At 51.4% G+C, this 25,750-nt stretch overlaps 2 protein-coding genes, 1 long non-coding RNA gene and 1 other non-coding gene across 6 annotated transcripts; 1 reads left to right on the top strand and 3 right to left on the bottom strand.

Moving 5' to 3' along the window:
- Window positions 1-617: 617 nt before the first annotated feature.
- HOXD4 (homeobox D4) lies at window positions 618-13,826 on the bottom strand. Of its 2 annotated transcripts, none has more exons than XM_023622043.2 (5): window positions 13,689-13,826; window positions 3,601-3,626; window positions 1,328-1,438; window positions 877-1,081; window positions 618-756 (listed from the first exon to the last, which is right to left on the bottom strand). In XM_023622043.2, exons 1-4 carry the CDS (start codon window positions 13,740-13,742, stop codon window positions 970-972), a joined length of 303 nt encoding a protein of 100 aa, XP_023477811.2. In that variant the 5' UTR covers window positions 13,743-13,826; the 3' UTR covers window positions 618-756; window positions 877-969. The 2 variants fall into 2 exon arrangements, with proteins under 2 accessions (XP_023477811.2, XP_070097372.1); XM_070241271.1 differs by having other exon boundaries at window positions 877-1,078.
- On the bottom strand, window positions 793-860 carry MIR10B (microRNA mir-10b). The gene has a single exon (NR_032965.1). It is a non-coding gene; the product is annotated as a microRNA mir-10b (primary transcript).
- An 86-nt stretch (window positions 13,827-13,912) lies between the features above and the next one.
- LOC100629967 (uncharacterized) lies at window positions 13,913-16,814 on the top strand. The gene is made up of 2 exons (XR_001378754.3): window positions 13,913-14,055; window positions 15,697-16,814. It is a non-coding gene; the product is annotated as an uncharacterized lncRNA (long non-coding RNA).
- A 1,292-nt stretch (window positions 16,815-18,106) lies between these two features.
- On the bottom strand, window positions 18,107-20,712 carry HOXD8 (homeobox D8). 2 transcript variants are annotated; one of them, XM_023622042.2, is made up of 2 exons: window positions 19,943-20,712; window positions 18,107-19,566 (listed from the first exon to the last, which is right to left on the bottom strand). In XM_023622042.2, the coding sequence occupies exons 1-2, from the start codon at window positions 20,496-20,498 to the stop codon at window positions 19,274-19,276; spliced, it is 849 nt and encodes a 282-aa protein (XP_023477810.1). In that variant the 5' UTR covers window positions 20,499-20,712; the 3' UTR covers window positions 18,107-19,273. The 2 variants fall into 2 exon arrangements, with proteins under 2 accessions (XP_023477810.1, XP_014588032.2); XM_014732546.3 differs by having other exon boundaries at window positions 18,107-19,569; window positions 19,943-20,638.
- Window positions 20,713-25,750: the final 5,038 nt, after the last annotated feature.

Here is a 25,750-nt window from a genome sequence, read left to right as displayed (position 1 = left end):
CCCCCCAAAGCAGGCACAGTTCAAAGGGGACTGAATCCCGGTATCTGTCCAGGTGCAGGGCTCCAAAGGCGAGTGAGTGAGGCGGCCTGTGAGTTGGGCAGAGGACCCCAGGCAGACAGGTTCCCGCCTGCCCAGCCCGCGGGAACGGGGACTCTGCCATACAAAGGACGAGTCCCGGCTTTGTCTTCATCAGGGTCACCCAAAAGTTACCACAATCTGGCTGGCGTGAACCAAATTAGGCAATGAGTAATCGCCAAGCTTTCTGCGAGTGCCCAGGCCGGGGTGTTTCTAGTCAGAGTCGGGCTCTGCCGCGATGGCAAGAGGCCCTGCTGGCCCTGCCTGTGCAACTGAGGAGTGGGCCAGGAATGCCGTGGGGGCACCGCCATCTCACCCAAATGGGCCCCGAAGGACCCTGCACGCCTTCTTCCCGGCTCCCCTTCCTCGCACAGGGCAGTCAACGGCCAGTGAGCCCCCGCATTGGACACCCTCCAACCTCAAGCTGGAGGGCAGAGCTGGGGTGCTACCTGGCCTCCCACCTCAGTCCCGAGTCTCCCAAAATCTAGCCCTTTGGCCCTGCATTCATACAACCAATTAAGGGTTTACACAAGAGCCTCTGTTTAAAGGTGAGGGTCTTCTCCAGGGAAAGGCTGCTCTCTGCCACCAGGCTCCGTCGATCCTCCTGGAGTCCAAGGTAATAAAACAGAAAGAGAAGACTGACCCGCGCCGGCTGCCTCTGGCCTCCACTTCCCACTCTGGCTGTTTTGGAGAAACGTGAAGTTTTTGCATCGACCATATATTCCCCTAGAATCGAATCTGTGACTATGTGGATACCACACAAATTCGGTTCTACAGGGTATATATAGACAACGTTACTACCTCCGGGTTCCACCCAGAGCAGGTACCCAGACTGCTGCCAGCCTCGGTCTCTTCCTCGGAGCGGCCACCGCACGGACTCAGCCACCCGCACTCTCAGAGACGGTTCAGGTGGCCTGAAGGACTTGGTGGCAATTTGCAGCAACGAGTTCCCCATCCTTGTACTGGGGCTGAGGTTACCGAGCAGCCAAGGAGCCAGGAGAGTCTTCTTAAGAGAGAAAGAAGAGAAAAAAATAATCCATCCCAGAAATGGCGGCTTTATTACCCCCCTCCCCAGATCCAAATATTCTCCCCCCCTCCCTTATCAAGTGGTATTTTCCAGAAAGGAGCAAATCCCTCAGTGGCAGAAGAAAAAGAGGCAAGAGGGGAATATCCTCTGCCCATTCTTTTTCCCACTGCCGAGGCAAGCCAGGATGGTTACCGAAGCTAGTTCTCCCAGAAGTTGCGCATTTACCTTCCTGGGCCCTGAGCCCGGCTGGCCTCTCCGTCCTGTCCGCTGCTGCTGCAGACCCCACGGCAGGCGCTGCTTGCAGGCATCCAGCTGCCCTGGGCCAGGGCCAGCGCACTAATGGTGAAGGGCAGGGCGAGGGGTCATTCGAAATCATTTACAAACATATCACAAAGTTTCATTATTTTTGCTTTGCCGACAGCAGCACACAAGAGTACAAAAGTTCACGAATTGCGCCCCCGCCAGCGCCTCTGCGCCATCTGGGGCTCACCCCTTGGTTCAGGGCACCAAGAGCACAGAGGCACTCAGGGCCAGGATGGAGTTTGGGGGCAGAGGGATGCCCGGGCTTCAGTGGGGCTTTTGGATCCCTGAGCATAGGCCAGAGGTGTTGAAATTTTTTTTTGATTGTTTTGATTTTCCCCTCATGATTCAAAAATCAGTTTCAAGCCTCAGCCTGGGCCTGGTGGGGTGGAGAGGGGAGCATCCATCCCCTCTGCCCAGAGCCTGGCAAAATTGGCTGCCTGCTTCTACTCCGCACTTTGCACTTGCACACCCCTCCCCCCTATCCTTTGGTTCCAGTGCTTTGGCTCTTTTGTAGGGATTTCCTGGGTGCCAATTCTAACAAGAGCTCCGAGGCTGCCCCATGCCCAATTCCCTTGCCCCAAGGGGGTTCACCTCAAATTCCCCTAATGCCAAGTGCTCCCATACACCAGCCTTCCTGGGGACACTGGGCCTGGGCTTTATCCAGACAAATTGGGGGAGCCTGCTGGGCCAGGTGGGGACCCGGGTGAGGGTACACATTTTCATATTTGTTAGACTCTGTGACCTGCATTTCACCTTATTGCTCCACTTGTTCAGACAGGTCAAAGCCAACGAGTTATTGATGAACAAAAGCGTTAAATATTCACCTCCCGCTCGACTGCCCATACAAATGCTTTTGATCTCTCGATCTTTTTGTGCTGTGTTCAGCTACAGGGTGCCGAGTGTGGGTTTGCAAGGGAGGAGCGCAGGCAGAGATAAGCACCCAGAGCCAGGCATGGACAGGAAGGGGGGCAAGACCAGGGGGTCCTGGCGACACCAGGTTTTCTAGCCTGGAGCTCAGAGCCCGTTTCACTTGAGCCAGCCTGATTCCTAGAGGGGAACCATGTAGTGGGCAGAATCTCCACTTCTAGGGGTGAGCCCAGGCCCCAGGGAATCAACCAGGTTGCCCAGCCTGTAGGGCAAAGAAACCTGGCCCAGGGCCAAGTCCCAGCTTCTCTGACCCTGGAAAGAGGGCGTCTCACCAGAGAGGGAGGGTGCCTGGTTCCCACCGCTCTCGCATACTCCATCTTCCATTAAAATAAAATCATCTCCGTTTTGCAGTGAGGGAGGGGCCGTACCATCATCTTAGTGAAATCTTCTTCCTGGAGGCTTCACGGGCCTCCTCAGAAATGTACCTGTCCGCGGCACATACAACTCAGATCCAAACTTCCGAGTCCAGGACCCCAAAAATCTATGCCCCCACCGCAACCCTCCCACCCCCCAAGTTTGCCTGCAATACCAGCGGCTCTGGTGCGGGAAATTCTCGAATTGTAATTACTGAGAAGCAGAGGTGAATGCTCCTCATTCAGCCGGTGTCCCCAACCCAGAGCCCAAACGACGGGGGCTGGGGCCAGGGGAGGGGCGAGGAGGGACTTCCACGTAAAGCTCAGAATTCACAGCCCTTCCCGGAAGAGGGCCAACTGAAAACACCCGTAGCCATAGAGGGTTGTTTTTTGTTTTTGTTTTTTTCCCCTTCTTTTCATTAAAAACAAGAGAAGATTGGCCTAGGCTAGACCGGGTTAAGCTGGGCTGGGCTGGGCTGCGGAGGGGGATCCCGTTGCCTTGGTGTTTAGCAGGTTGGTTCGAGCAGAAGGCAACGCTCGCCGCAACGTGTTAATAGGGCGGGCTGCTAATTAGCTGCAAGCTCTTAACAGAAGCGTACACTGCGGCAGAACTGCACCTGTGCGAGCTGGGGAGGCCTGGAAAGGCCCGGAAGGTTCCAGGGAGGCCCAAGGGGACAAGGTCGAGAGCTCGCGGCGTTCCCTTGGTTAGGTGACTGTGAGCTAGGCCCCAGAAAAATTTTCTGGGAGCTCAACTTAAGAGCCGCCACCTCCAAGGGAGCTCCCCTCGTATCGCCAGGCCAGGGGAGGCAGGGCCGTTCTCCCTTCCACCCACCCCCTAGCGTGGCCCTCGCCCACCACCTCTCCAGCTATCGGTACCGCCTCTTCGCGATTCGGAAGAAACGGGAAGGTACTTACAGCGGCGGTGTCTCATGGTCCCGAACCTGTTGCAATGAAAACGAGGGTCACTCAAATTCCACAGGATAATAAAGCAGAGATAGATGATACACAGAAAAATGACAAGGCCCAGACACCCCACCAATACCCAGACCTCCTTGCTTCGGGTGCCCGCCCCCAGGAACTGCGCCAAGTTCTCCGCGGAGCGAGAGACCGCAGTCTTCAAGGGCAGACCCACGGAGTAGGAGAGTATGGCCCCTACCACCTCCCCCACTCCATGCATCCTTGGGCAAAACCTTACTGGTTGCTTGGCCCGACTCAGGCTGCCTGTAACAGGGTTTCCCCAGTGGGAAAACGGGAAGCGAGGAGAAAATAGGCCTTTGTGTGTTTCCTTCTGCACAATCGGCCGGGTGGGCTCAGGTCCACTGGGGAGGGGGCAGCCGCTGCATCTGTCTCCCGCCCCAGCTCCCCGTCAGTCTTGCGCTGGGAGCAATTCAGCCCCCTTTTCCAGGTTCAGATCGGTTTCAAATTCCCCAGCCCCAACCAGCACTCCCAAAACCTGTCTTCTTCCCAAAGAAGGACCACGCATGGCTGGGACTTGCCTTCCCACTTCTTCTCCAATTCAAAACAAAGAGCAATTTCCAAGGGAAATGAGGACCCAAATGATAACCAAGGAGGAGGAAAATCGATGGGTTTAAAGGTAATTGGCAATGCTTTAGAATGTTATCCAGCTCTATGGATATGACATCATTTTGTCAGCATTGCTGCTGGAGAACCCACAAAGCAATCTTACAAAGCAGCGGTCCTCACAGGCGCCGGGGTCCTGCTTTAAGTTTTCTATCTCCTCTAGTTTTATTCTAGGATGGTAGGCTTCTCTGAGAAATCTCAGAGGCAAAGCCATCTCCATCCTCATCCTTTCTCTCTCTCTCTCCACCTAGACTACCACAGTTTCATCCCACTTCGGAAGCAGATGCTCCATTATGGGGAGGGGAGAGACAGTAAGTCCCTCTTGTAAAGTGGGAGCCCTCAATTCCTAACTTTCTATGCCCGGAGAGAGGGGAGAAAACCAGAATTCTCATTCCATTTGTTAATTTGGGTTTAGGCTAAAATTAGAATTAACTTCGATGGGACTTTTCTCCACCCCAGGCAGACAAGACCAAGAGGAGGCAGAGAAATCCCCCACCCCTGGAGTTGTCGTGGAAAAAGTAATAAGTGACTTACTGGCTTTCTCTCCTAGCGGGCAGGGGAGCTGGGAGGAGAACTGTCTCCTTCTGAGCTCGGTGCTAGCTGGAGCCTCTCCCATTCCTATCGCTGCTCCAGGAACCAAGCATCTGCACTTGTATGCTCTTAACCTAATTTATGGTGGGAATTATATTTTGGCTTGTCAACTCTCAAGCCATAAAACAAAGTTTATTGGAATCACGTGCTCATAAATAGCCACTCAGGTCCCATCTCTGCAGAACCATAAATAACCTTTGGCTTTAAACTTTTATTCACTAAATAAAGGTTCACTGCAACTGTTCCCTCACATTTAAATAGTTCCAAATATCCAGGATGCAAGGGGTATCAGATTCATATCAATACCCCGTGCTTTTCATATAGCATCTTTTCAGAGCCGTCTGTTTAAGTTGGGAGATAGTACAATTTGGAAAAAGCTGGTTGGTGGGCATGTCTTATGGTTCTTTGGCTGCATTCTCTGTGAGTACCATCAACTCCTTTATTTCAATCATTTTCTAGCTCTAGATGTGGTAAATAAATAAAGAGGAAAGTCAAAGGCTACTTCTTACTTGCTTATACTAGAAGTTATTTGAGATTTTGTTCAAGCTCCAATAGAAAAAGGGTGGTTAGGGAGAGGCTGGGTGGGCTTGGGGGTGGGTTGGCTGTTGGAGTTAACACTTGGCTCTGTATTGTTGTAGATGGGCTCAGCAAAAGCTGAAGGTAGCCCCTTGCCTAGAGCTTTCTATAATTTGCTTAGATCTGAAAGGGAAGTCTTTGCAAGTGACCAAACTGCTTAAAACAGCAAGACTTAGGGTTTGGTAAAGTGAGAAAGTGGAAAATAGCCCCATCGGAATCTTTGGCAACTGAAGCTCTAAAGAAGGTTATAAAACAATAAAACAGCCCTGGTGTGAAGGGGACAGGGTGTGAGGAAGCAAATGAGGCTCTAAGGAACCAGAGCCCAGGAAGTCAGATGTCCCCAGTCCCACAGTGCCCCCAACCACAGGGCTCAGGGCTCACAGTCCTGGGGGCCCAAAGCTGGGTGGGATCCTATCCCCCCAACCCTCTCCACTACCACTCCCACCAGAGGGAGAGCCTAAGGGAGGAGGAGGGAGCGTGCACTCTTGCTGAGAAAGCCAAGAAAAGGGGCTTGGGCCTGAGCGCTGCTTTCCCCGAGAATGTGAAAGTCTACGCTTGGGGAGGTGGGGGTGAGAAAGATGCCCCCAGCTTCCACCAAGAGAGTAAGCAAAAAGAGAATTGATCCCAACATCCTTCTATAGCCCGCTAGAGTTGCCATCAGTGTGAAAATGTGTGATTTTAACTATTGCAACTAACAGAATGGATGTTCTGTGTGGATTTGTAGAGCACACACACGTGATTTCTAAATCAAATTCAGTTGCAAAAGTTCTCATCAACAAATCCCATCAAGCCCATCTCCCTCTCTACAAAGATCTCTTTGCATCCCAATTTCCACCCATTCTCCGTGCATTTCTAAACCCGCTTCCTGACTTGACTTTCATTAGCTAGAAAGCAGGGGGCTGTTAGCTTGGACTGTATGGCATCTATTTCTCCTCCCCCCCCCCTGCTCCCCCCCCCCCAGTCATTAGCCACTTAGGAAGATCTTTTGCTTTTACAGTTGGTAGCATCTGTTTTTAAAGTATGAGTAAAGATCAACCCTTTAAAAATGGTTTCTGATTCTGCTAGCACTAGGTGAACAGCTTCAAAAGCAGTCCCTGTTAACCCACTATAACAAAGTTATATTGGAAAATCTTTATTTTTCCTTAAGTTAAAGGAACAATCCAAGGATGCATGACTTTCTAGGCAATTGGATGGCATAAGGAGAAGACCAGGCTGAGGAGGTGATGTTTGAAACAACGCCTGGCACCTAATCGGGGCTCAGGAGCTATTTTTTGAGCAAATGGTGAAGAAGGTGGTGATTGGGATTTGCCTGAAGTCTTCACTGTGGCTTACATAAAAAGAGGAATATAATTACACAGCCTACTCGGTCTATTTAGATAACAGGAACGTAACTAGCTATGCCTAGGGAAAAGGAGGAAAGAAAGGAAACATCGAGGAGGCAGACGTCTTCAGCTACTTTCTAATCTCAGGACAGCCAGGCAACGTGATGAAGGAGAGAGGGTCTACCTTCCTACAATCTTCCCTTGCCCCCAGTCCTCAATGTCCTGGGCTTCTGTAGATGAATGAGACAGTTGGGATAGGGAAGAACAGTCTAGCAAGCAGGCTGAGCACCAGGGGGAACAGCAGACTAGCTTGGTCCAATTTCTTGGGGTTTTCCCAAGGACTTTCAGTGGTGGTAATGGAAGAGGAGTCCAAATTCTCTCCAGAAGGAGAGAATGAAAGGGCCCCAGGAGGCATCAGCTGCACTCAAATGTAATGAGGTCAGCCCTCTGCCCACCCAAACAGCCCCTTGTGCAGAGGCCTCTTGCTCAGAGCTGGTATTGAGTTCTCCTCTTTAAGTGTCTGCACGACCAGGATGGTTGGGGATGGGGCTTTGGATGAACTCCCTAGGCTGGGGGCAGATGGAAGAAGAGACTGCCCAGGCCTGATACTTAGGGACACAGGGACATAGGCTGGGAGTAGAGCCAGAAAAGAGTTGAGCAGGGAGTATCAAGCAGGAGAGAAATAGGATTCCATATTGTTGGCACTGTACTCTATCACTGAAAGAGGAACACTTCTCCCACCACCCCCTCCCCCTAAAATGGAGTCCACTTATGGGAACTCTGGCTTGTCGTCCTCTGGGAAGAAAAGATGACCCCAGGGGAAAACTCTATTAGCAAGAGATAGGATCCAAAAAGGAGGGGCCCTGGGGTAGGATCTCTGATGGTGGGGTCAGCGGCTGAAAAAGGTTCCAGTGGTCCCAAAGGGCAGGGTTTGGTGTGGCTGTCTAAGTCCTTTGAGAACCGGGGATGGCGGTTAGATGGCACAGAAGTTGGGGGTGGCTGGGGGGCTGCAGCGCTGCCCTCTGCCATGGGCCAAACTCTGCCTGACATGGTTGATAGTAGAAGAGATATGTGTGCTGAGAGAAAATCTGACCCAGGTGGACTCCTGGTTAAGCCAAGAGAAGCAGCTTGGCCAAGGGCTGCCGAAGCCCTCAGGAAAAGTCTATAGGCAGAAGTCAAGGCGATGGAACCTGGTTGCAGGGGGGTGTGCATGTGTGTGGGTTGTAGCCTGAAGTAGCATTTACATAACTCTTTTTAAAAGATATAAAGAATCTCAAACAATTGGAAGGGCTGATGGAGATTTGTGGGGTAGGTCTTCTCCAAGACATACCCTGGCATGACAATGACCCAAGTTGGGAGCTGCAGCTTGGCCATGGCCCCAGAGCCCAGATCTTGGAGCACAAGCAGATTCACAGGGAGTGGGCACTCCTGGCCTCCTCTGCTGTTGCCCACTGGCCTTTTGCTTTTCTGCCCCAGATTTCAAGAGACTGAAAAGAGGGTACTTGCCCTGGTGAGTGTGACTGATAGGTGGTGGTGGAGGTGACTCCAGGAGGTGGACAGTGGGGCCTGCTCTCTGGAAAGACCTGAAGCCCTCTGTAGGAGCTGCAGATGTCCCTGGTGGGTGTGAGGCCTTTCCTACCTGACATCTGTCCACTGAGGAGCTAGGGGCACTTTCTTCGTGGGTACAGCCCTGAAGTCTACCTATAGGCAGCTGCCAGACACTGAGACCCAAGGGGGCCTTTGACACGGAGGATTCCCACTACAGGAATAGGAAGAGTCCCAGAACAATGTTCTCCTGGGTCTGCCACTTCCTGTGTGACCAAGCCTAGGCCTGTCTTCTCTGTAGAATGCAAGGATTGAGTAAGTGAACCAGGTCTCTTTCAGCTCTAAAACTCTAGGTCTGATTGCTGAGCAGAAAAGGGATACGGATTGAATGTTTGCTGTGCGAAAACACTGTTGTAAGTACCTAACCAGTGAGTTAAGGTATGTAAAGCCGTTAGTCAAAATTCTCATAACAAGCCTTGAAGGTACTCTTATTATCCCTACTTTTCAAATGAGGAAACAAAAACGTTTGCCTGATCTGCCTAAGGTTACACAGCAGGTAAGTGGTAAAGATATGACCAAGGCAGTCTGAACCCAGAACCTACTCATCTCTTTGAAATCTCCAAGTTAGCAAGGGATCAATGTCCCCTTCCCTAAATGGGACCAATTATTCAGCCTATAGGATAGTGACATTAGAAAACCCAATTAGGGAGGGAGCCCCTGGAACTGTGGGAGTGCTGAGCAGTAGAGGAAATGTGTCCCCTGGAGACAGAAGAACTGTAGAAGAAACAGGAGAGACCCTTGACCAGTAGTTCTTAAACATAAGCGTGCATCCTAATTGCCCTGGAGGAGAGTGTTTATAAAATGCAGGTCCCGGACATTCTGATTCAGTAAGTCTGGCATGAGACCCAAAAACCTGCATTATAAACAAGAGATTTGAATGCAGGCCTTCATGAAGAATCATTGCCCTAAGGTAGAGAAAAGAGGGAGGCAAAAGACTGCGCTGCCAGGAGACAAAGGAGGATCAGTGGGGTTGGATCAGAGCCAGTTGTTGAAGTTGGGTGTCACCCCTGGCGCAAGAAATCCCCCGTGGGTCCACCAAAGGCCTGAAATGGGCACAATGGTGAAAGAAGGACGTGTGGGCGATGTGGAAAAGGGTAGAGATGAGCATGTGTGGAGTTCTCAAGCTGTAAAGTCAATGGGATTCACCTTGGCTCTCAGCGTCAAGGAGCCCCGAGGGAGTCCTGGAAGCCGGGCCCTGTTCTGGGTAAGCCAGGGCGAGGCCCGCCAGCCAGCCAGAGGCGCTGGGCAACAATGTGCTTTTCAAGGCTGCCCAATCTGGCTCCCAGGATCGAAGAAAGGGAAAGTGGCAAGAACAGCAGCTCAGCATGAAGGGTCTGTTTGGGATCCTGCGGATTGGGCGCGGTTTGCCCCACCACGGGACCCTAGTTTCCTGCTCTTAGGAGCCCAGCGCGCAGAAATCGCGCCCCCTCTGGGAAGGCAGAGGAAGTGAGGTGGCCTGCTACCCCAGAACCTGCCTTCAGGCTCTCCCGGGCCTCGTGGCTGCCTCTGCTGTCGGTCCCGGGAAGCAGCCCCCCGGGAGCCGGCGCAGCCTCGGCGACCCTTCTCGGAGGCCGAAAGCAGGTTGCGAGCAGGACTGGAGGGCGGGGCGGGGTCACGTGACCTCCCCTTCCCCGCCCGCGGGCGCCCAGGGCATCTCCGGAGTCGCGGCAGCCAGCGAGACGCTTGTCCTACAGCGCCTCCTCCTGGACAAGGCGCCAGACAGCCAGGCAGGGGCGCTGCAGCAACCCCGGAAACCCGAGGCCGGGCTGGTCTACGCCGGCCGAGGTCTTCCCGCACCAGAGGCCGTAAGCTCGTCCTTCGGTGTCTCCGGGGCGGCCCGAAGGAGTCGCGAGGGCCCTGAGGGGGCCTCCCACCCCACCTCCCCAGCACTGACCACAGGCTCGCGGCCCGGGAGCGTGCATCCCCCATTAATTAGGCGAGCCCAAGCGGAAAATCCCTCCAGTTTGTCCGTTTATTTATTTATTTGACCGCTCTCCGCCAAACCACTGGCCCCCACAGAGCCCTCGAACGTGCTGCGCTGGCGTAACAAGATCCGGGGATGGTTCAGCTGAACGATTGGCCTCAAGTTTGGCGGTTTGAACAGGCGCCAAGAGGAAAGGCCTTTTTCCAAAGCAGAAGCACCAGACTGAAAAAATCTATATGCTTCCCCGAGGATCACATATATATAAACTCTTTTAAGGTGTTAAAAAATGTGTGTGTTTTAACACCTTGAAGGATTTGGCTTCCCTTTGGCCACTAGCTCGCATTTGCAGACTGTTTCTAAACTACAGATTTAAATTGGGGTGGGGTGGTGAGTCAAGATGATTGAAAATAACGTAGTGAAGGGCAAGATGTTTGGCTATATTTAGATGGAAGGCTGGAATAAAGGAAAGACGAGTAGCGAATCAAGAGGGAGGGAGCAGTGGAGGGATCGTGTTATATCTTCCTGCTCTGACCCACTCGCCCCCTCCCCCCAGCCGTGCCTTGCTGGTTGGATCCCCGGGCTGGGCCGTCTCACTGCACATGCGCCGGACGGGACGCCGGGCGAGCGTGCGTGGCAGGCGCTGCGGGGCCCTGAGCGGTGCGGGCGGAGTACGCAGCTCTGTGCGGTGTGCGACCCGGGGCGCTGCCGCAGCGCCTGCCTGCGGACGGGCTTGGACGTCCTATCTCAGAGAGAGAGGAAACAGACTTTTCTTTTTCAGGAAAACCTGTATTAAAAGGCTCAACTATGCTTTCTGACTTGCAAGCCCTGTTCCGCCAAACCAACAAAATCGCCATGTTGCCAATGGACACTCTCAAGGTTGTCATTTGGATCAGCAATGTCACGTCTAGTGCACGACTTGTCTTGAGTTGTTAATCAAGGCGGGGAAAAACGACCCTGCATTCAGAGAGCACAACTTCTCCCTCATTCTGCACAACTATCAAGTCTAAGGGACTAGTTCCTAGAAAGAGGGTATCTATCCACACCAATTCCGGAAAGTGGCCCTAAATTGGACTTAAATCGGAATTCCGAGTTCTTGGTGGCTTCTCCCCAGCTTCCGGTGGCCCCGCGTGCCCTGCTCGGCGACCGCACTGCGGCAAGGCCGTAAATACCTCTAACAGCTGCCTGCCAGCCCAGAGTGAAATACTGTCTTTGTTCCAATTCCCCCTGCTTCTCGAGCTCAGAAAACAGATTTCTGGCGAAATTTATTTATTTGGAGGAGCATCTGACAGGAAAATACGTTTGATTTTCAGCCCTGATGCTTTGGCCACATTTCTAACAGGGAGCTGCGCTCTTGCCTAGTCCTCGCGGAGAGCGCAAGCCCAGCTCACAGCCTGACCCGTGGACACCAAGGCCTGGACATGCCACCGACTCCCTGATCTACAAACGGGTAGAGGTTGGCGCCAAGGACGCTGGAAGTGACACTCTCTGGCTTGTGAGCTCTTAGGGTCCAAGTGTTTTTTATTTCATTTAAATTTTGTATTGAATTAACAGTGACAATGGGAGCATTTCCAGCAGTGGTAAAAGCGTGAACTAGTCTCCTCGTGGACTAAGTGGCCTGAGTTCAAATGTGGTTTGCAGATTATTTATTCTTAGATGAAATCGATCATTTAGTTCCAATAAGCTCTTAATGCTACCGCAGTCCTCCATATCTGCCCAGGACATCACCCTCTGATGCGTAATCGGATCTGCAGCCCGCCCAAGTTCGTAGTCACTTGGGCAGACTCGGCCACCAAACCCAGGGAAAAACGACTAAAGGTCTGAACACTAGGGCTTGGCCATCACTGCCACAACTCCTCCCCACCTCCACCCAGGTCCCAGCCGACCTAGGGACTCCTCAGGCTCTGCCCACCAGGGGCCTGCTTTTCAATAGGTAATGATTTTTTTTCCAGCATGAATGATCTCAACAGCCATTGTCCCACAGTAGAGAAATAGTTACAAAATACAGACATTTCAAATAAGAAAGTCATTCAGTTTATTTGTGAGTAATCATAGTTAGTGATGCACGACAATTCCGCAGACGTGAACTAGCCACAAATCGTGGCCTCCATTTTGAAACGAGCGTGATTCCATCGTTAATTACTAAAAATATCTTTCTACAAAGATGTCATTTATTGTTCTGAAATGCTTTTACGGCCAACACAGTTACACTGAAATATTTAGGGGAACATTGTGTTAGGATTTGTAGCTAGGTGCAATGGAGATGATACTCGCCATGCGCAGGTCAACCTCATGCGCAATGCGGCAGATTGTGCAAAGGTTTTAATATTTCACAGCGTGCCCATGAGGGAATAGGCAATAGGATTTAAGAATTGCATCCTCAAGTGCCGTGCGAAATTGGTGAGAGAAAATAGGATTCTTTTTTTCCTGCAAGGATTTTCTTTTGACGCATAGATAATGTTTCGGTTAAGTAATTTTGAAGTAGAGGAGAAAACGTGGCTATAGAACATTTTTTTTTTGGTAGGCAAAAAACCATGACACTATATTTACAGAGCAAAATATCTATTCTTTTCCTACTCTGGCAAATAAGAAACACACACGATGTTTGAACTTAGGCATGCTTCACATTTCTGAAATGTCTATCGGTTTTTCCCCAAAACCTGCACCAGATTTTCTGAGAGTATTACCTCCCAAAACATGCATCCATTTTGTGATATAAAATAATCCAAATTCACCTGACAGATTAGCTGGGGGAGGGACCTTTCTTGAGTCGTTACAAAAATTCTCTAAGAACTAGAGAAACAGTTAAAAATATTTAAAATTCCACCTGATACACAAGGCCCAATAAACCATAAACCTTAGAAATTAGCATCACTCACCAAAGCCTAGAGTAACAAACCAAGCACATCCAGGGTACACAGAGTCCACCCCACCCCCACCTCAAGCCCCAACCCTAGCCCTAACCCTCAAAAAACACCTGTTAGCCTTCCCGGTACCTCTGACCACAGACGAACCGCAAAACCCTGCTCTATACAACCGAGTGCCTTTAGTGCCCCCAGCAAAGCTGAGCCGTCCAGGAACCGTCTACACACTCTTCCCAGGGTGAGGCTCCACAGCCTCTCCATCCAGGCAGTGGAGTCCTTTCTGCCGCCATCCACTTCTCGGAATCTCGAGAGGAAATGGGGCTTCCCTCCGGCTTCTGAGCTCAGCTGACCCGACCCGGGGCCCCAGGGGACGCCCGCGCAGAGAAGGAGTGATTGGGAAGCATGGGGCGCAGACAGCCACCCACAGGTCCCGGGGAAGTGCAGGGGGTCTGGCCAGCCTCAGCGAGCTGCCCGAGGAGGTGGGCGCCTGGAGCTCCTTGCCGGCAGGGCTCGGGGCGAAAGGGGGGCGGGGGCACCTCTTACCCGGAGGCGGCCGAGCTGGAGGCGGCGGTCGGCCGGGCGGCTGCTGTAATCCATTAGGCGCTGCCGGTCTACGCGCGCTCCGGGCGGCAGGGACCCGCTCGTGCCGGGACCGCGCGGCGGCGGCGGTCACCCGGAGCAGGCCGGCTGCTCCTGGCCGGCGCTGTCGGCGCCGGCGGGGGCCTGGGAGCCCGGGGCTCCTTCCGGGCTCTCCCGCCCGCACGGCTCCCCACCGGCTCCGGGGGCGGCAGCGGCGCGGCCCGAGCGAAGCGGCCATGGGGCCAAGTTGGGCGCCGGGCGGAAGCGGAGGCCGCTGCGGACCCCGCACTCCCGCAGCCGGCGACTGGAACCCACCTCTGCAGAGACAAAGGTTAGAAAAAGAGGGGGTGAGGCTCTAGGAAGGCAGAATGCGGGGGGAAATTCGCCTGGGAAATCAGGAAAAAGGCCGTGAAGGCGAGCGGCGCCTGCACATGACCAGCCGCAGCCAATGACGACCGCAAATAGGTCATAAAAAGGTCTATTACCAAGTTGTAAATTTTCTTCAAACAAAAAGGAATTTACTGCAATTCCTTGCGGATTTTGCACATACAGCTCGCAAGCGCCATGTTTTTTCCTCTCTTTCTCCTCTCTCTCTTCTCGTCTCTCTCCTCTTTCCTCCCTCCTCTCCTCCTTCTTCCTCTGTGCCCCTGTCCTCTGCTTTCTGCCTCTCTTGCCTCCACGGTTCCTGACTCTCTCTCTCTCACCTTTCCTAGGAATCATTATTTTTTCTTTCTTTCTTTTCTTTTTGTTTTTGTTTGTTTGACTCGAAACCTCTACTCGATTGGGCGCTGTTAGAGGGGAAATGAGTGCGGCGTACTGCCCAGGCGCTCGGGGAGGTGATCCTGGCAGTCACCACCCTTCCAACTCTCTCTCCTGGTGTGGGTCACTTGGCTTCTCCTCCCCTCCCCTCACCAAAAGGCCCGCTCAGGAAGGGCGGCCAAGCACTTTCGGTTTTTGCCCCTTCTCATCTCCAGGCAAGACAGCCCCAGTGATCTTGCTCAGAAAACCTGGGCTCTGCAGGCCAAGGGAGCTCACAGTCCCTCCTCCCCTCTTCAACATAAATTGGGGTCCCTCCCATTTCTTGGGGTTTCTGCAGTAGGAGAGTCACTAACCAGCTCAAAGGCTGGAAATGGTTTTAGATACTCGTCAACCTCTCCAAAATATCAGTTTGAGCTCCCAATGCCTGGCCTTTATCAGGGCGAAAGCATCCTCTTGGATAGTCCTGGGTGAGAGAAGAAATCTTTCTGGATCCCTAATGAAAGCCCTTGCTTTAGGTCTTCCTGAGTGCAATTCTCATTTCTAAGAAATTTCATTCGAGTTCTCCCCCTTCCCTTGCCCCCTAAATGTTTGTCCATTCAAAAGCTTGCTCAATGCAGTATTGAAGAGAGGGGCTCCTTTTGTCCAGGAAAAGAACAACTCCCCAGTTTCAGCCTTGAAAAAAATAGGCCTTTTTCTTCAAAGGCAGGAGTCACGTTCCCTTTGCACTTCTGGTAGTAGCTGCTCCAGTGAACATCAGCAGAAAGTAAATGTCCTTGCCTGGCCCCAGCCTTCCCTCAGCATTAATGCATGGGCATGGACACGCAGGCTTCAGGACCTGCCTGAAAGAGGTAAACCCTCTCCTGCTATCAAGGACACTGTCTTTGGACTTCTAGTAATACCTTTATAAATATTTGCGTTGGATGTCTATGTGCAAGTTCTCTGCTATTAACATCCTCACACCCAGTAAGTACCTAAGTGGACATGGACTTAAAGCAGGAAGCGCACAGCACCCTCTGGGAGCAGGCCATTTGTATCACTTGAAAAAGCTCCAGTGACCTTGGATGTTTTTGATTAAAGGACTTCTGTTGCCATCTGTCAGCAAAGGTCATATTCTTTCTAGAAAAAGTCAGTGGGCTCTAACTTTGCTGCAGGGAACCATAGCAGCAGTCAGGGTCCATTAAAATGTTCTCTCTCTTCCCTTGACCATCCCCAGATACCCGTGGATTCAGCCAACACCTGGAAGCAGAAGACACAGGCTTGGATGAGAAACAGCAACACCTTCTACAGTGAAGAATAATAAAACAATATTTTTAATTATACAAGAAAATGGGGCAAGTTGTTGGACCCTCCCAAGCTAGAACACTTTACACTGGTCTATACATGTTGAACCAGAGATTGTTCGATCCTAAAATTTTCTGAGAAATAATCTCAATTTTCAATTTTCCTCTCCCCTTCTACCCAAATAAAAGCGGAGCTTTGTGACCCTCCTTTTCAGCTTGGGGAAGGACAGCTGGGAAAAGACTCTTTGCACTGAAAAGGCAGCCATATTTGCACTTTTTTCCCCTGTACAGAGGTAAACGATGTGCTGGGCTTTGTGGAACCTCACAAAATGGCAGTCCCTGAACTGGCTTTTCTCTAAGAACCATTGAGATCCACACCCTCCTTTGTGTGTTTCTGGTCCTTGCAGAGAACCTAAATCACTTCGAAGGCTTGGTTCTTTCATTCAGTGTTAACAGGAGTCCCTTAAATGGAGAGCTGGCTGACGTTTAGCCAGCACTAGTCTCTGGCCAGCTTACCCCGCACCCCCAGACTGTTCCCTAGCCATACTTTCAGGCTCTTGGCAGTGTTAATTGGATGGTCCTATTTTTCTCTAAACGGTTTACAGACCTCTCTAAGCAGACTCTCTAAGCAGCCCAGAGCAGAAAAGCATCGTCTGGGTTTGCAAAGGGTTCTCTGAAGGTTTATGCAAATTTCTGCAGCAAAAAATGTTTGCTCCCTTGTTGCAGAAACCCTCGGGTATTTACAGATTTGAGCCAATTAGAAGTGCATCTTCCGAGCTCGTCACTGCAAGTCTATCTGCGTGAAACACCATGATGGGGGGTTTCTAGCCGCTGTAAGAAAGAAGGTGGCAAGTGGGTGTGTGATGTGTAATTCCCCCAGCTCTTTATTTGCAGACAAATCCATGCTTTTCCTAACTACAAAAGGAAATATATATACCTACATTTATTACCAACACTTTCTGCACGTGTGATCTATGTATACGCACAAATACACCAAATATGCAAAAACCCCACCAAATTTGTGTATGTTCAAATACATCAGTTATTGCAACCGCGTCTTTTTCTGTACATGAGCTACAATGTTACCATGAGTTAGGGGGACAATGAGGTCAGAGGTATAACACTTCCAGAGCAGCACAGAATGCCAAGGAAATAAGGGCATTTCTGTCTCCCATTCCTTCCTGGATTTCCACATCCATCCTTGCACCAGATCCCCCACCTGATAGAATGTTGCCCAAATCAGTGGCTCTAAAAGTGATATTTGGGGAGCATTCTTGAGTGGGAGACACTGAATTTTGGTAATAGACAGGAGTCCCTTAAATGGAGAGCTGGCTGACGTTTAGCCAGCACTAGTCTCTGGCCAGCTTACCCCGCACCCCCAGACTGTTCCCTAGCCATACTTTCAGGCTCTTGGCATCCTTGCTCTATACCAGCCAACAGCAGAGCCTCAGGCAGCACACAGAGCAAAACATTTCCAAATCCAGCATGGGCGTTTGCAGCTGTCTCCTCCTGTGCAAATGTTTCTTAAGCCCTGGGCCACCCGTGACTTAAAATTCAGGGTTCAGGTCAGTGAATGCCACAGCCACGGCCTCTTCCCTGGATAGAAAGCCAGGTGGTCCTTCGCTTCTAGCCCGATCTGTGCCAACATTTCCCTGGTCCTTGAAGCAGCAGGCAAAAGCCCACCAATGCCTGAGGGGGTGATCCAGGCCTAAAGCTATAGGATTTCCTTTTCTTACCTGAGCAACAAAAGCCACTTTGGAAATTAAAATGTACCTCTCTAAAAATAAACACAGCTAGAAAAAGCAGAGCTCCTCAATGTCTACCTGATAAAGGTGCTTTCCCTTTTACCAAGAGAAATGTTGGCTTACTTGAATTTCTCCTCTTCTCTCCCTCCCCTCTTTCCCCTCCTCTTCCCTCGTAAAATGGCAGCTGCAGGAGCAGCCTCGAATGGAAAATGGATATCTTGTTAATAACAGATCCCAAACCCCAGCATCAGTGTGGGCTCAGTGGAATCAGCTGTGATGTAACCTGGACTCTGGGTCGTCCCCCAGTGGGCCTACAACTCGAGTCCTTTGCGAAGTTCAAAGCTTTCACAGTATCTGACCAAGGTTATTTAGAACAGGATGAAGCTAGGATAGTGTATCAGCCCTCTCTGCAATGAAAGGAAGTCGCCCCCACCGTTGCATTTATTTATTTATTTTTACCGCTGGGGTGCATGTAACCCCCACCCACTATTTATCAAATAGAAGCTTTAGCGGAAGGTTGCCTTGGTGTCAGCCCATGCAATTGTTCCTGACTCAGGAAAAGGGTTATTTGCGGCGCTCAAAGACACTAGCTCTAGAAAAAGATTAATTTCTTTATTAAGGAGCTAGCTATTTTTTGGAGCGGTTGTTTACACTCAGATTTTTCTGCGTTTGCTCTCAGGGCTTGTTTCAAATAGGTGAGGCCATCCTGGAGAACAGCAGAGGACGTACCAACCGACATCTGAGACGCGCACAGCAAGTTGGCTCAAAATGGGTGTGCAAACAGAGCGAAGGGCATACAAATAAATATGGCACCTACTCAAAAAAACGGAATCATAGCGGCGGCCACAGCATAGAGACCTAGCGCTTTCAGGCGATACCAAGCACGGTTCAAAATGAAAGCAAGTTGAGAAACTAGAGGCATTCCACAAGGCGACTTCCCAGAGTGAGAAGTTAATGAGTGAAAATGTTATAATTGGCTTTTCAAGTATTCATTCACTCTAGATGATTACATTGCCATAATTTGTACAGACTATAGAAAAATTATTAAATGTCAACTTTGACATTGTCCTGAAACTTTTGTCACTGGCCCAACATTTTCCGCAAGTTTAAGGAAGCTGCAGAGCCACGACTACACATTACACTCTTCAGCTAACATGTGCTTTTCGAATATTTGGCCCAGACTTTTCCCAGAGATAGTACATTTACAAAATACTCAAAGAAATGTTTTAGGAGTAAACAAAAGTCACCCGAACCATTCATTATAAAAGCAGAAAGAAAAAAACATAAATAATATATTTAAATCAAATAATATAAAGTAAATATTCTGCAGGCATAATTTTTTAAAAAATTAATAAACTTCTTTTAATTTACTCACCATAAAGAAAAGATTTGAAATGTTCAAGTGCACTTGTTTGATTAATAAAGCATTTTATATTCAATTATTTAGTGCTAATCATTAGGAAGTTTACGTTGTTGAGGCAAATCACCAGCTCAGACATTAAAAACTACCATTATAAAAATATAGCTACAGGATGAGTATCAAATTACCCTTACATAGGACAGCTCGAAGGCTGCTTCTCTGCAATACTAGAAACTGTTTTTAACACCCAAATCCCTCTCAAAGCGCAGAAACCTCAAGAGCAGTGACATGAAGGTAGCTTGAAATGCAGGTAAAGTCCTTTCCAACAAAGAAAATAGGTGGTGTCCACCAGCATATGTTGATCATTAGTTTTAATAGTCTGTGGTAAAATTTTAAAGGTAGAAGTTAATTTGTTGGGCCTTCGGCTCTGTCGTCCTCCAGTTCTTGGGCTTCCTTTTTGGTTTCCCCATCCTTTGCCTCCTGTCGGGAAACCGGGAATTTGTCCTTGTTGTTCTCCTTTTTCCATTTCATTCTCCTGTTCTGGAACCAGATTTTTACCTGTCTCTCCGTGAGGGCTAGGGCGTGGGAAACCTCGATCCTTCTCTTCCTGGTCAGATAAGGGTTAAAAAGGAATTCCTTCTCCAGCTCTAGGGTTTGGAAACGACTGTAGGTTTGTCTTCCTCTTCGTCTACCAGGAGCTGCTGATTAAAATAAACAAACAAAAAAAGAGGAAAACAAACGTTTTAAAAATGTAATGGTGTCTCAGCAGGTTGCTGGAGGTTTCTGGAACGGGTCTAAGGGGTGAAATACACACAATTCTCTTTAGCTCTGATATATATAGGATGTGCAAGCAACAGGGGCAGAGAGAAGATCTTGACAATTATTGCGCCCATCTTTACATGGTTTCTACTTTAAGGGGAGAAAAAAAGTCTTATTACTCTATGAATGAGAGACACTGCAGCTGCACAAGAAGGAAAAGGAGAGGGAGAGAAAGAGGGAGTTTTAAAGCTAGAACGTGAGACGAAAGCAGATTTCTCCCCTCTCCCCGCTTAAAAAAAAAAAATGCATCCCAACCTTGTGGTCTCATCCAGGGAAACATTTGAGAAGGAGACGAGCTCTGATTTAAGTGGTCTGGGTCTTCGCCAATATTACCACTGGACGATTTACAGTCAGGATATTGTACCAGCTCGGCCTCTTGCTGGGTCGTAAAAATCGGCTGTCTCTGTAAGTTATCGTATCCGTAAAACTTCGCGGGCTCCCCGTGACAGGCAATCCCGCCGCAGGGGGGAGGCGGAGGCGGAGGATGCGGAGGAGGAGGGGGGGCGGCCTGGTAGGCTGCGGCCGGGCTGCCCCCGCCGGGGTGGAAGTAGTCCTGGCCGGGGCCCGGGCCGCCCCCTCCACCGCAACCCGGCCCGGCGGGCGGCGGCGACGGGTGCGGGTGCGCGTGCGGGAAGCCGGCAGCGCTGTTGCCATAGAGCTGCAGGGCGGCGGCGGCGGCGTGGCGGCTGCCGACCTCGGGCGCGAAGTGACAGTCGTAGTAAGTGGGATTGATGGCCTCGCCCGCCGCGGCCGCCGCCGCGGCCGCCGCCTTGTACTTGGAGTACAGCGGGTTCACGAAGTACGAACTCATCGGGGCGGCCGCGGCGGCCGGGGCCCGAGGTCGGGCGGCCCCGGGCAGGCGGGCGGCGCCGAGCAGGCAGAGAGCGCGCCTCGGCGCGGCCGCACTGCCGCGGGGGCCTCTGGGGCGGCTGCTCGCGCCGCTGGGGCCGCCGGACTACGTTGCCGCTGCCGCCCGCCTGCCCGCGCGCGCGTCGCCTCTGAGGCCCGGCAGCCGCGGGCGCTCCGCTACTGGGCGCTCATGCCCGGCTCTCGCGCCCGCCGCCTGGGCCTCGCACCGCCTCCCTTGCGGGTCGCGGGGCCTCGCCCAGCCCCCGCGCTCCACCGCCCGCCCGGCCTCTCCCGGCGCGCGCCGGCTCGGCAGCAATATAATCGCCGACGCCCCGGGTGACCTGCCCCGCTGCCTCCACTGTTTCCTCTCAGGCACCAGGCGGCCCTGAACGCACCGGGACAAGAAAAAAAAGTGCGCCCGGCCCACGGGGACACTCTTTGGCTTCGGTTTACAAACCCCCGCTCTGGAGGGAAAAGAAAAAAACACCCTCTGCCCGCCGCCACCTCTCACCTCGCCCCCCCCGCGGCCCCCTCCCACCGCTCTCGCCGCCGCCGCCGCCGAGGCTGCCGCCCCGGTGCGCCCCGGCGAAGCATTTTCGCACCACGCCACTGCGCGGAGAGGGAGCGAGATAGGGGCGAGATAACCGCGCGGAGGGATCCGCGCGGAGGCGACACCGCTGCTCCCGACGGGACGCCTCACGCCGGCCGGGAGATGCCTCCGCCGGCCTTAAAGGGGGCCCATAAAGCCGCACTGCCAAGGGCTCGCCGTGCCCCCGGGGCCGAGAGAATGCGGTCCGCGGCCGGCGGGGCGGGGGCGCGGCAGAACCTTACACTTGGGGGAGGCAGGGAGGCCACTCCCAGGAGGCTGCGGAGCAAATGACCCCCTCCCCCGGCCCCTAGAGTAGCCCGCAGAGGTTGGCCGTGGCTTTTGCGCCTCTGGACACGCGGGCGCAGCCCAGGGAACAAGGGCAAAAAGCGTAGACGGACCGGGCCCTACATTGAGTTAGGTCCTATTTGAGTGGTTTGATTAAAGGCCACAAGGGTGACCCCCAAACCTGGCATTATCAAAGCGAATCTAAGCTCTCCTTTCGCAGCCGAGCGGGCTTGTGGAAATGAGATGTACATTTACCCTTGACGCACTGCACGCCTGGCTGAGGCTCCCAGGTTAATTGATATTTAATGGAAATCATGCCCATGAATATAGTTTCCATCATTTCACCCTTGATAGACGTCAGCACCGGGCGCAGGGGGGAGGCTGAAGAATGTGGGGGGAGGCATTAGCATTGCTGAGGGAGTAAATAGAAAAGCGGACAGAAATGTTTCCAAGGCGGGAAGGAGGACTCACGCTGGGGTGGGCAGTGTTTCCTCGGGCAGGACGCGGGCTCCCGGGTCTCCGCCCCGGCGCGGAGCGGACGAGGGCAGGCGGTCGCCCCGGGCGGAGCGCGGGGGGTCGGGGCCCGCGAGTCCCCCCGTGGAGCCTGCGGGCCGGCGTTCGGATCGCGCCGGTTCCAGGCGGCTGCAGGCGGCTGTCTTCTGCTAACGATTCTAGTTCGGCCGCCAAGCCTGTGAAATCGCTGCCGAGAGAGCGGGCGCCGGGCTCAGTTTAAGAAGTTACTAAATTTTCCAAAAGAAAAGAAAGAGAAGGCTCATCCGAGCTTGTGAACGATGAGGAAAAGTCCCGAGTCAAGTGGCAAGTCGAGTGTGAATCGGCAAGATATTCCTGCTTCTAGAAGATCGCTCTAAAGCTGCTTGGCTTACACCGCCAACCGCCTTCTCTCCCCCACATCTTTTTTTCTCTATTCCCGTTTTAATGTCCAATAAATGTAATAGGTCTCTGATGAGTGCGTTTTCCCTCGCCTACTCGGCCTTTTCCGTGGGCGACCGAGCCCCTTTTCCTTGGGGATAATCCATTGTTGCGAGGGCTCCAGGCCCACCGGCCTTGGGAACCGACCTCGGAAACACGCCCCGAGCCCACCGAGGAGGCTCCCGTTAAAGCTAAAACACACCACGCCGCTTCTCACGCCCAATGCAAATGTCTGCACCCGCCAGACGGCCCCCCAAGGCGCAGCAGGCGAGTGATTTCAACCACCCCTCACTCCCCGTGGGTTGGCCCAGCCTGTGAGTGCGATCCTGAGGTCAGCCCGGGTGGACTGAATATCGTATTTTGCAAATAGAGAAAATAAGGTCGAGATGGAAAGGCATAAACAAGACAACAATGTCTAAGACACTTTCAATTGTTTCTGCAGGGAATGGCTGGAAATGGTTAAGGTAAACGGATTGCTAATGAATCTTCAGATGATAAAGGCATACTTTATACAATTTTTAAATTAGTAGGGAGTGCAGGAGACTTTCGTTGTTGGGGTAGTGATGGGTAGGGTTTTTTTGTTTTTGTTTTTGCTTTTTGCTGTTGTTTTCTATCGGTTATCGCCAGGTAAGACTTCCTTTAAATCCGAAGGCGCATGAAACCGATTCTGACAGTTAACGATTTGTACTTCAATCTTGCAAATACCCAATTAAAAGAGTATTATTTTCAATGAAGCCTTGGAACTAACTTTGTAATTGTGCCTTTTTATTTCACCGTTTGGCGTGTGTGCGTGTTAACCCCTCGATAAATGAATGGGTTTTGGAATGGAATGAGGGAAAAGAAGAGCTAGCCCAGATCTCAATAATTCAAGGCACGCCCTAGAATAGTGTGATTCCTGGGAGGCGAAAAAGAAACATAAATACTACAAAATTCATTTCTACACATTCTGGCCTAATTAAGAAAAACATTACAACACAGCGTTTCCTCTTGGGACAAAGCCGGTCTCCCCCTCCCCCCCGGCCCCCCAAGCATTCTGTTTATAATCTGAATGGGAAAAGAGCACGATTAACTTCGTAAATAAAAGATCGATGCTTTTACACGTTTCTGTTTTGATAGAATGCATTAACTTACCATAACGTTTTATAGTTTCAGCTGCGCCATAGACCAAATTTCCTGAAATCCTGACTAAGCCAAAATTTTATACCTAACACACACGGCTGGAGAATGTAACAGTGCACATTGCTTCTGTTAGGTTAAATTTATCCTAATTTGGAATTAAAAATAAGATTGTAAATATTTTTACTCAAAATCTTTCCCCACAGCAACTCCAGCTTTACGAGATCACAAAGTGGAGCAACGGCGCTCTCTAGTGGCCAAATGCCACCTCGAGCCGACCGGACTGAACTTCCCTTTATTCGACTCAAACCAATTCCAATCTTGTTCCTTAGTTTGGCGCTTGGATCGCTGACACTAATAATGCTTCATCCCTTTGACTGTCAACAAGTCAAGTGCAGCAAACAGAGGCTCCTGAATGCCAAAGATAATTGTGCTCCCAAGAGCTTCCACTAGCGTCTTTTTCAAAAGCTTCCAGTCCTTCTTTTGCCAGACACAGTAGGTCGCAATTCTGTAATCACCCACAATTATAGGAGGGGCAAGATTTAACAAAAATCACAACTGTCTAAATATCAACTGCAGCAGGCTTTTTTTTTTTTCAGAGGAGCCAGGCGCTTCGAAAATTAAGAAATTGCAGAAGTTAAATTTATTAATTTTTGTCTTTTAAAGCTGTTAGCATGAAATCATGAATATTTGCTGTTTTAACTTTGTAATTTTAATGCTTCAGGCCCATTTCGCTGGGCAATGCGGGGGGGGGGGGTGGGTGGGATGGAAGCCGAATTAAAAGCTTCTTACTGGATCTGAGTGGCGGTCTGGAAAGGCACGGTTGGGCTGTGTTCATTGGAACTTCTATGCACAATAAATGAGATTTTAAATCTCCATCAAAAGTCAGAGTGAAATGAATTGGCGAAGCATTCCACCTGAGTTTTTTTTAATAAAAGCAAAGACTTTAATCGACTTAGGTGTTTCCTGGGAGGTTAATCTTTTATTCTCATTTTCAAAAATGCCTCCAATTTGGCTGGAAGGATTATATTTTCTATAAGCAAACAGAAATAATTTCCCACAATATTTTTGCTGCAAAGTTTGGGATGGACGGCCAGATAATTTTTGAAAAGGCATTTAAGTAACTTCATCTTTTCCGGGCAACCATGCAACTGGGAGACCCTAAGTAAATGACCCGAGATCACTCGCTTCTCCCAGCCCCAAATAAGAGGCCGATTTTTTCTTAAAGAATGAGCTAAGCTACGACCATAGTCAAATATTATAACGAGCTACTGACCCTAGGCTACTTCTAATATCCAGCCCATTTTAAAAATCAGACATACACCATCTCCTCCTTCCTACCCTCACCCCCATTTTTATTTCCTAGGTGCTCACACCTCACCCGGGGCGCCCAAGCCCCCCGCCTTCTTGGTCCAACGCAGACTTGTTTATATTTTATTGTCCAGATTTTAAGACCCAGTTTTGTCTGCATTTTTCCTTTCCTCCCACAAACACAAACATCAAAATGAGATGGTTTCAAAGCGAAGCGCCGGGCCTGTCGTAAACTCATTACCTCCAGACGTCTCGCCGGCTCGATGGCTTTATGACACCTTGGCTCTTCCTGTTTTCAAAGGGCCCTAGGTATCGGGTTGGCTGCAGGGGCGGGGGTACGCAGCACCTTCTGCCGGATCTGGGCCTTGGCTTTCCCTCCCAGGCCCCCTCTGTTTTTCCTTCAAGTCCCCTCTTTCATCAGGATCCCCCCAAACTCTGCCATCGTCCCCGCCTTCCGCCCAGGCCGCCAGGCGCCGCCGCCTCTCCGGCCTGGAAAGGCTGTGCTGGGCCCGAATCCTCACTTACAATGACCTTCATTTTAGCCTCTGAATGCGGCCCTCAGAGGGCCAAGCTGGGGGCTAAACGTGCACGGAAACTGGGTGGGGGGAAGGGGCGGTGGGTGGGGGCAGCTGTGGAGAGCCTTGACCATTTTGATCCGCTAAGGTCACTTTGGGGCTCCTGCGGGGAGGGGCGGAAGCTCACAGCCTCACCGGCTCAGCCCTCCCGAGGCCAGCCAGCCCTGCCGAGCTGGAGGAGCTGTTCCAGAGCGCAGAGCTGGCCTTTCCCTTGTTTGGAGAGGGGAGTCGATGGCTGGGACTCCCTGAGCAGAAGAAGACTTGGGGTGCGGTGTGCCAAAGCCCTCGCGAGAGGGTGCCTGGCTTCTGGGGCCCATCTCATCCAGTGGGCACTGCTGCGAGGCTGACCCCGGGCCAGGCCGGGGCACAGAGCTCAGTGAGGCGCTGGAGGGGGGCTGAGGGAGGGAC

Source organism: Equus caballus, chromosome 18 (assembly GCF_041296265.1).
Source record: "Equus caballus isolate H_3958 breed thoroughbred chromosome 18, TB-T2T, whole genome shotgun sequence".
Classification (NCBI taxonomy): Eukaryota; Metazoa; Chordata; class Mammalia; order Perissodactyla; family Equidae; genus Equus; species Equus caballus.
The sequence above is the reverse complement of the archived record's forward strand: the minus strand, read 5'-3'. Positions and strand labels throughout refer to the sequence as shown.

Excerpts from the sequence above, each read along its gene's own strand:
- HOXD8 (XM_014732546.3), bottom strand. The coding sequence starts at position 20,498 with ATGAGTTCGTACTTCGTGAACCCGCTGTACTCCAAGTACAAGGCGGCG. Across the intron at positions 19,570-19,942 it reads TCCCTGGATGAGACCACAAG|CAGCTCCTGGTAGACGAAGA; the intron begins GTTGGGATGCAT and ends TATTTTAATCAG.
- HOXD4 (XM_023622043.2), bottom strand. The coding sequence starts at position 13,742 with ATGGATTACAGCAGCCGCCCGGCCGACCGCCGCCTCCAGCTCGGCCGC. Across the intron at positions 1,439-3,600 it reads GACCATGAGACACCGCCGCT|TGCGCTGGCCCTGGCCCAGG; the intron begins GTAAGTACCTTC and ends CTTCACCATTAG. Across the intron at positions 1,082-1,327 it reads CGGGCTCAGGGCCCAGGAAG|AAGACTCTCCTGGCTCCTTG; the intron begins GTAAATGCGCAA and ends TTCTCTCTTAAG.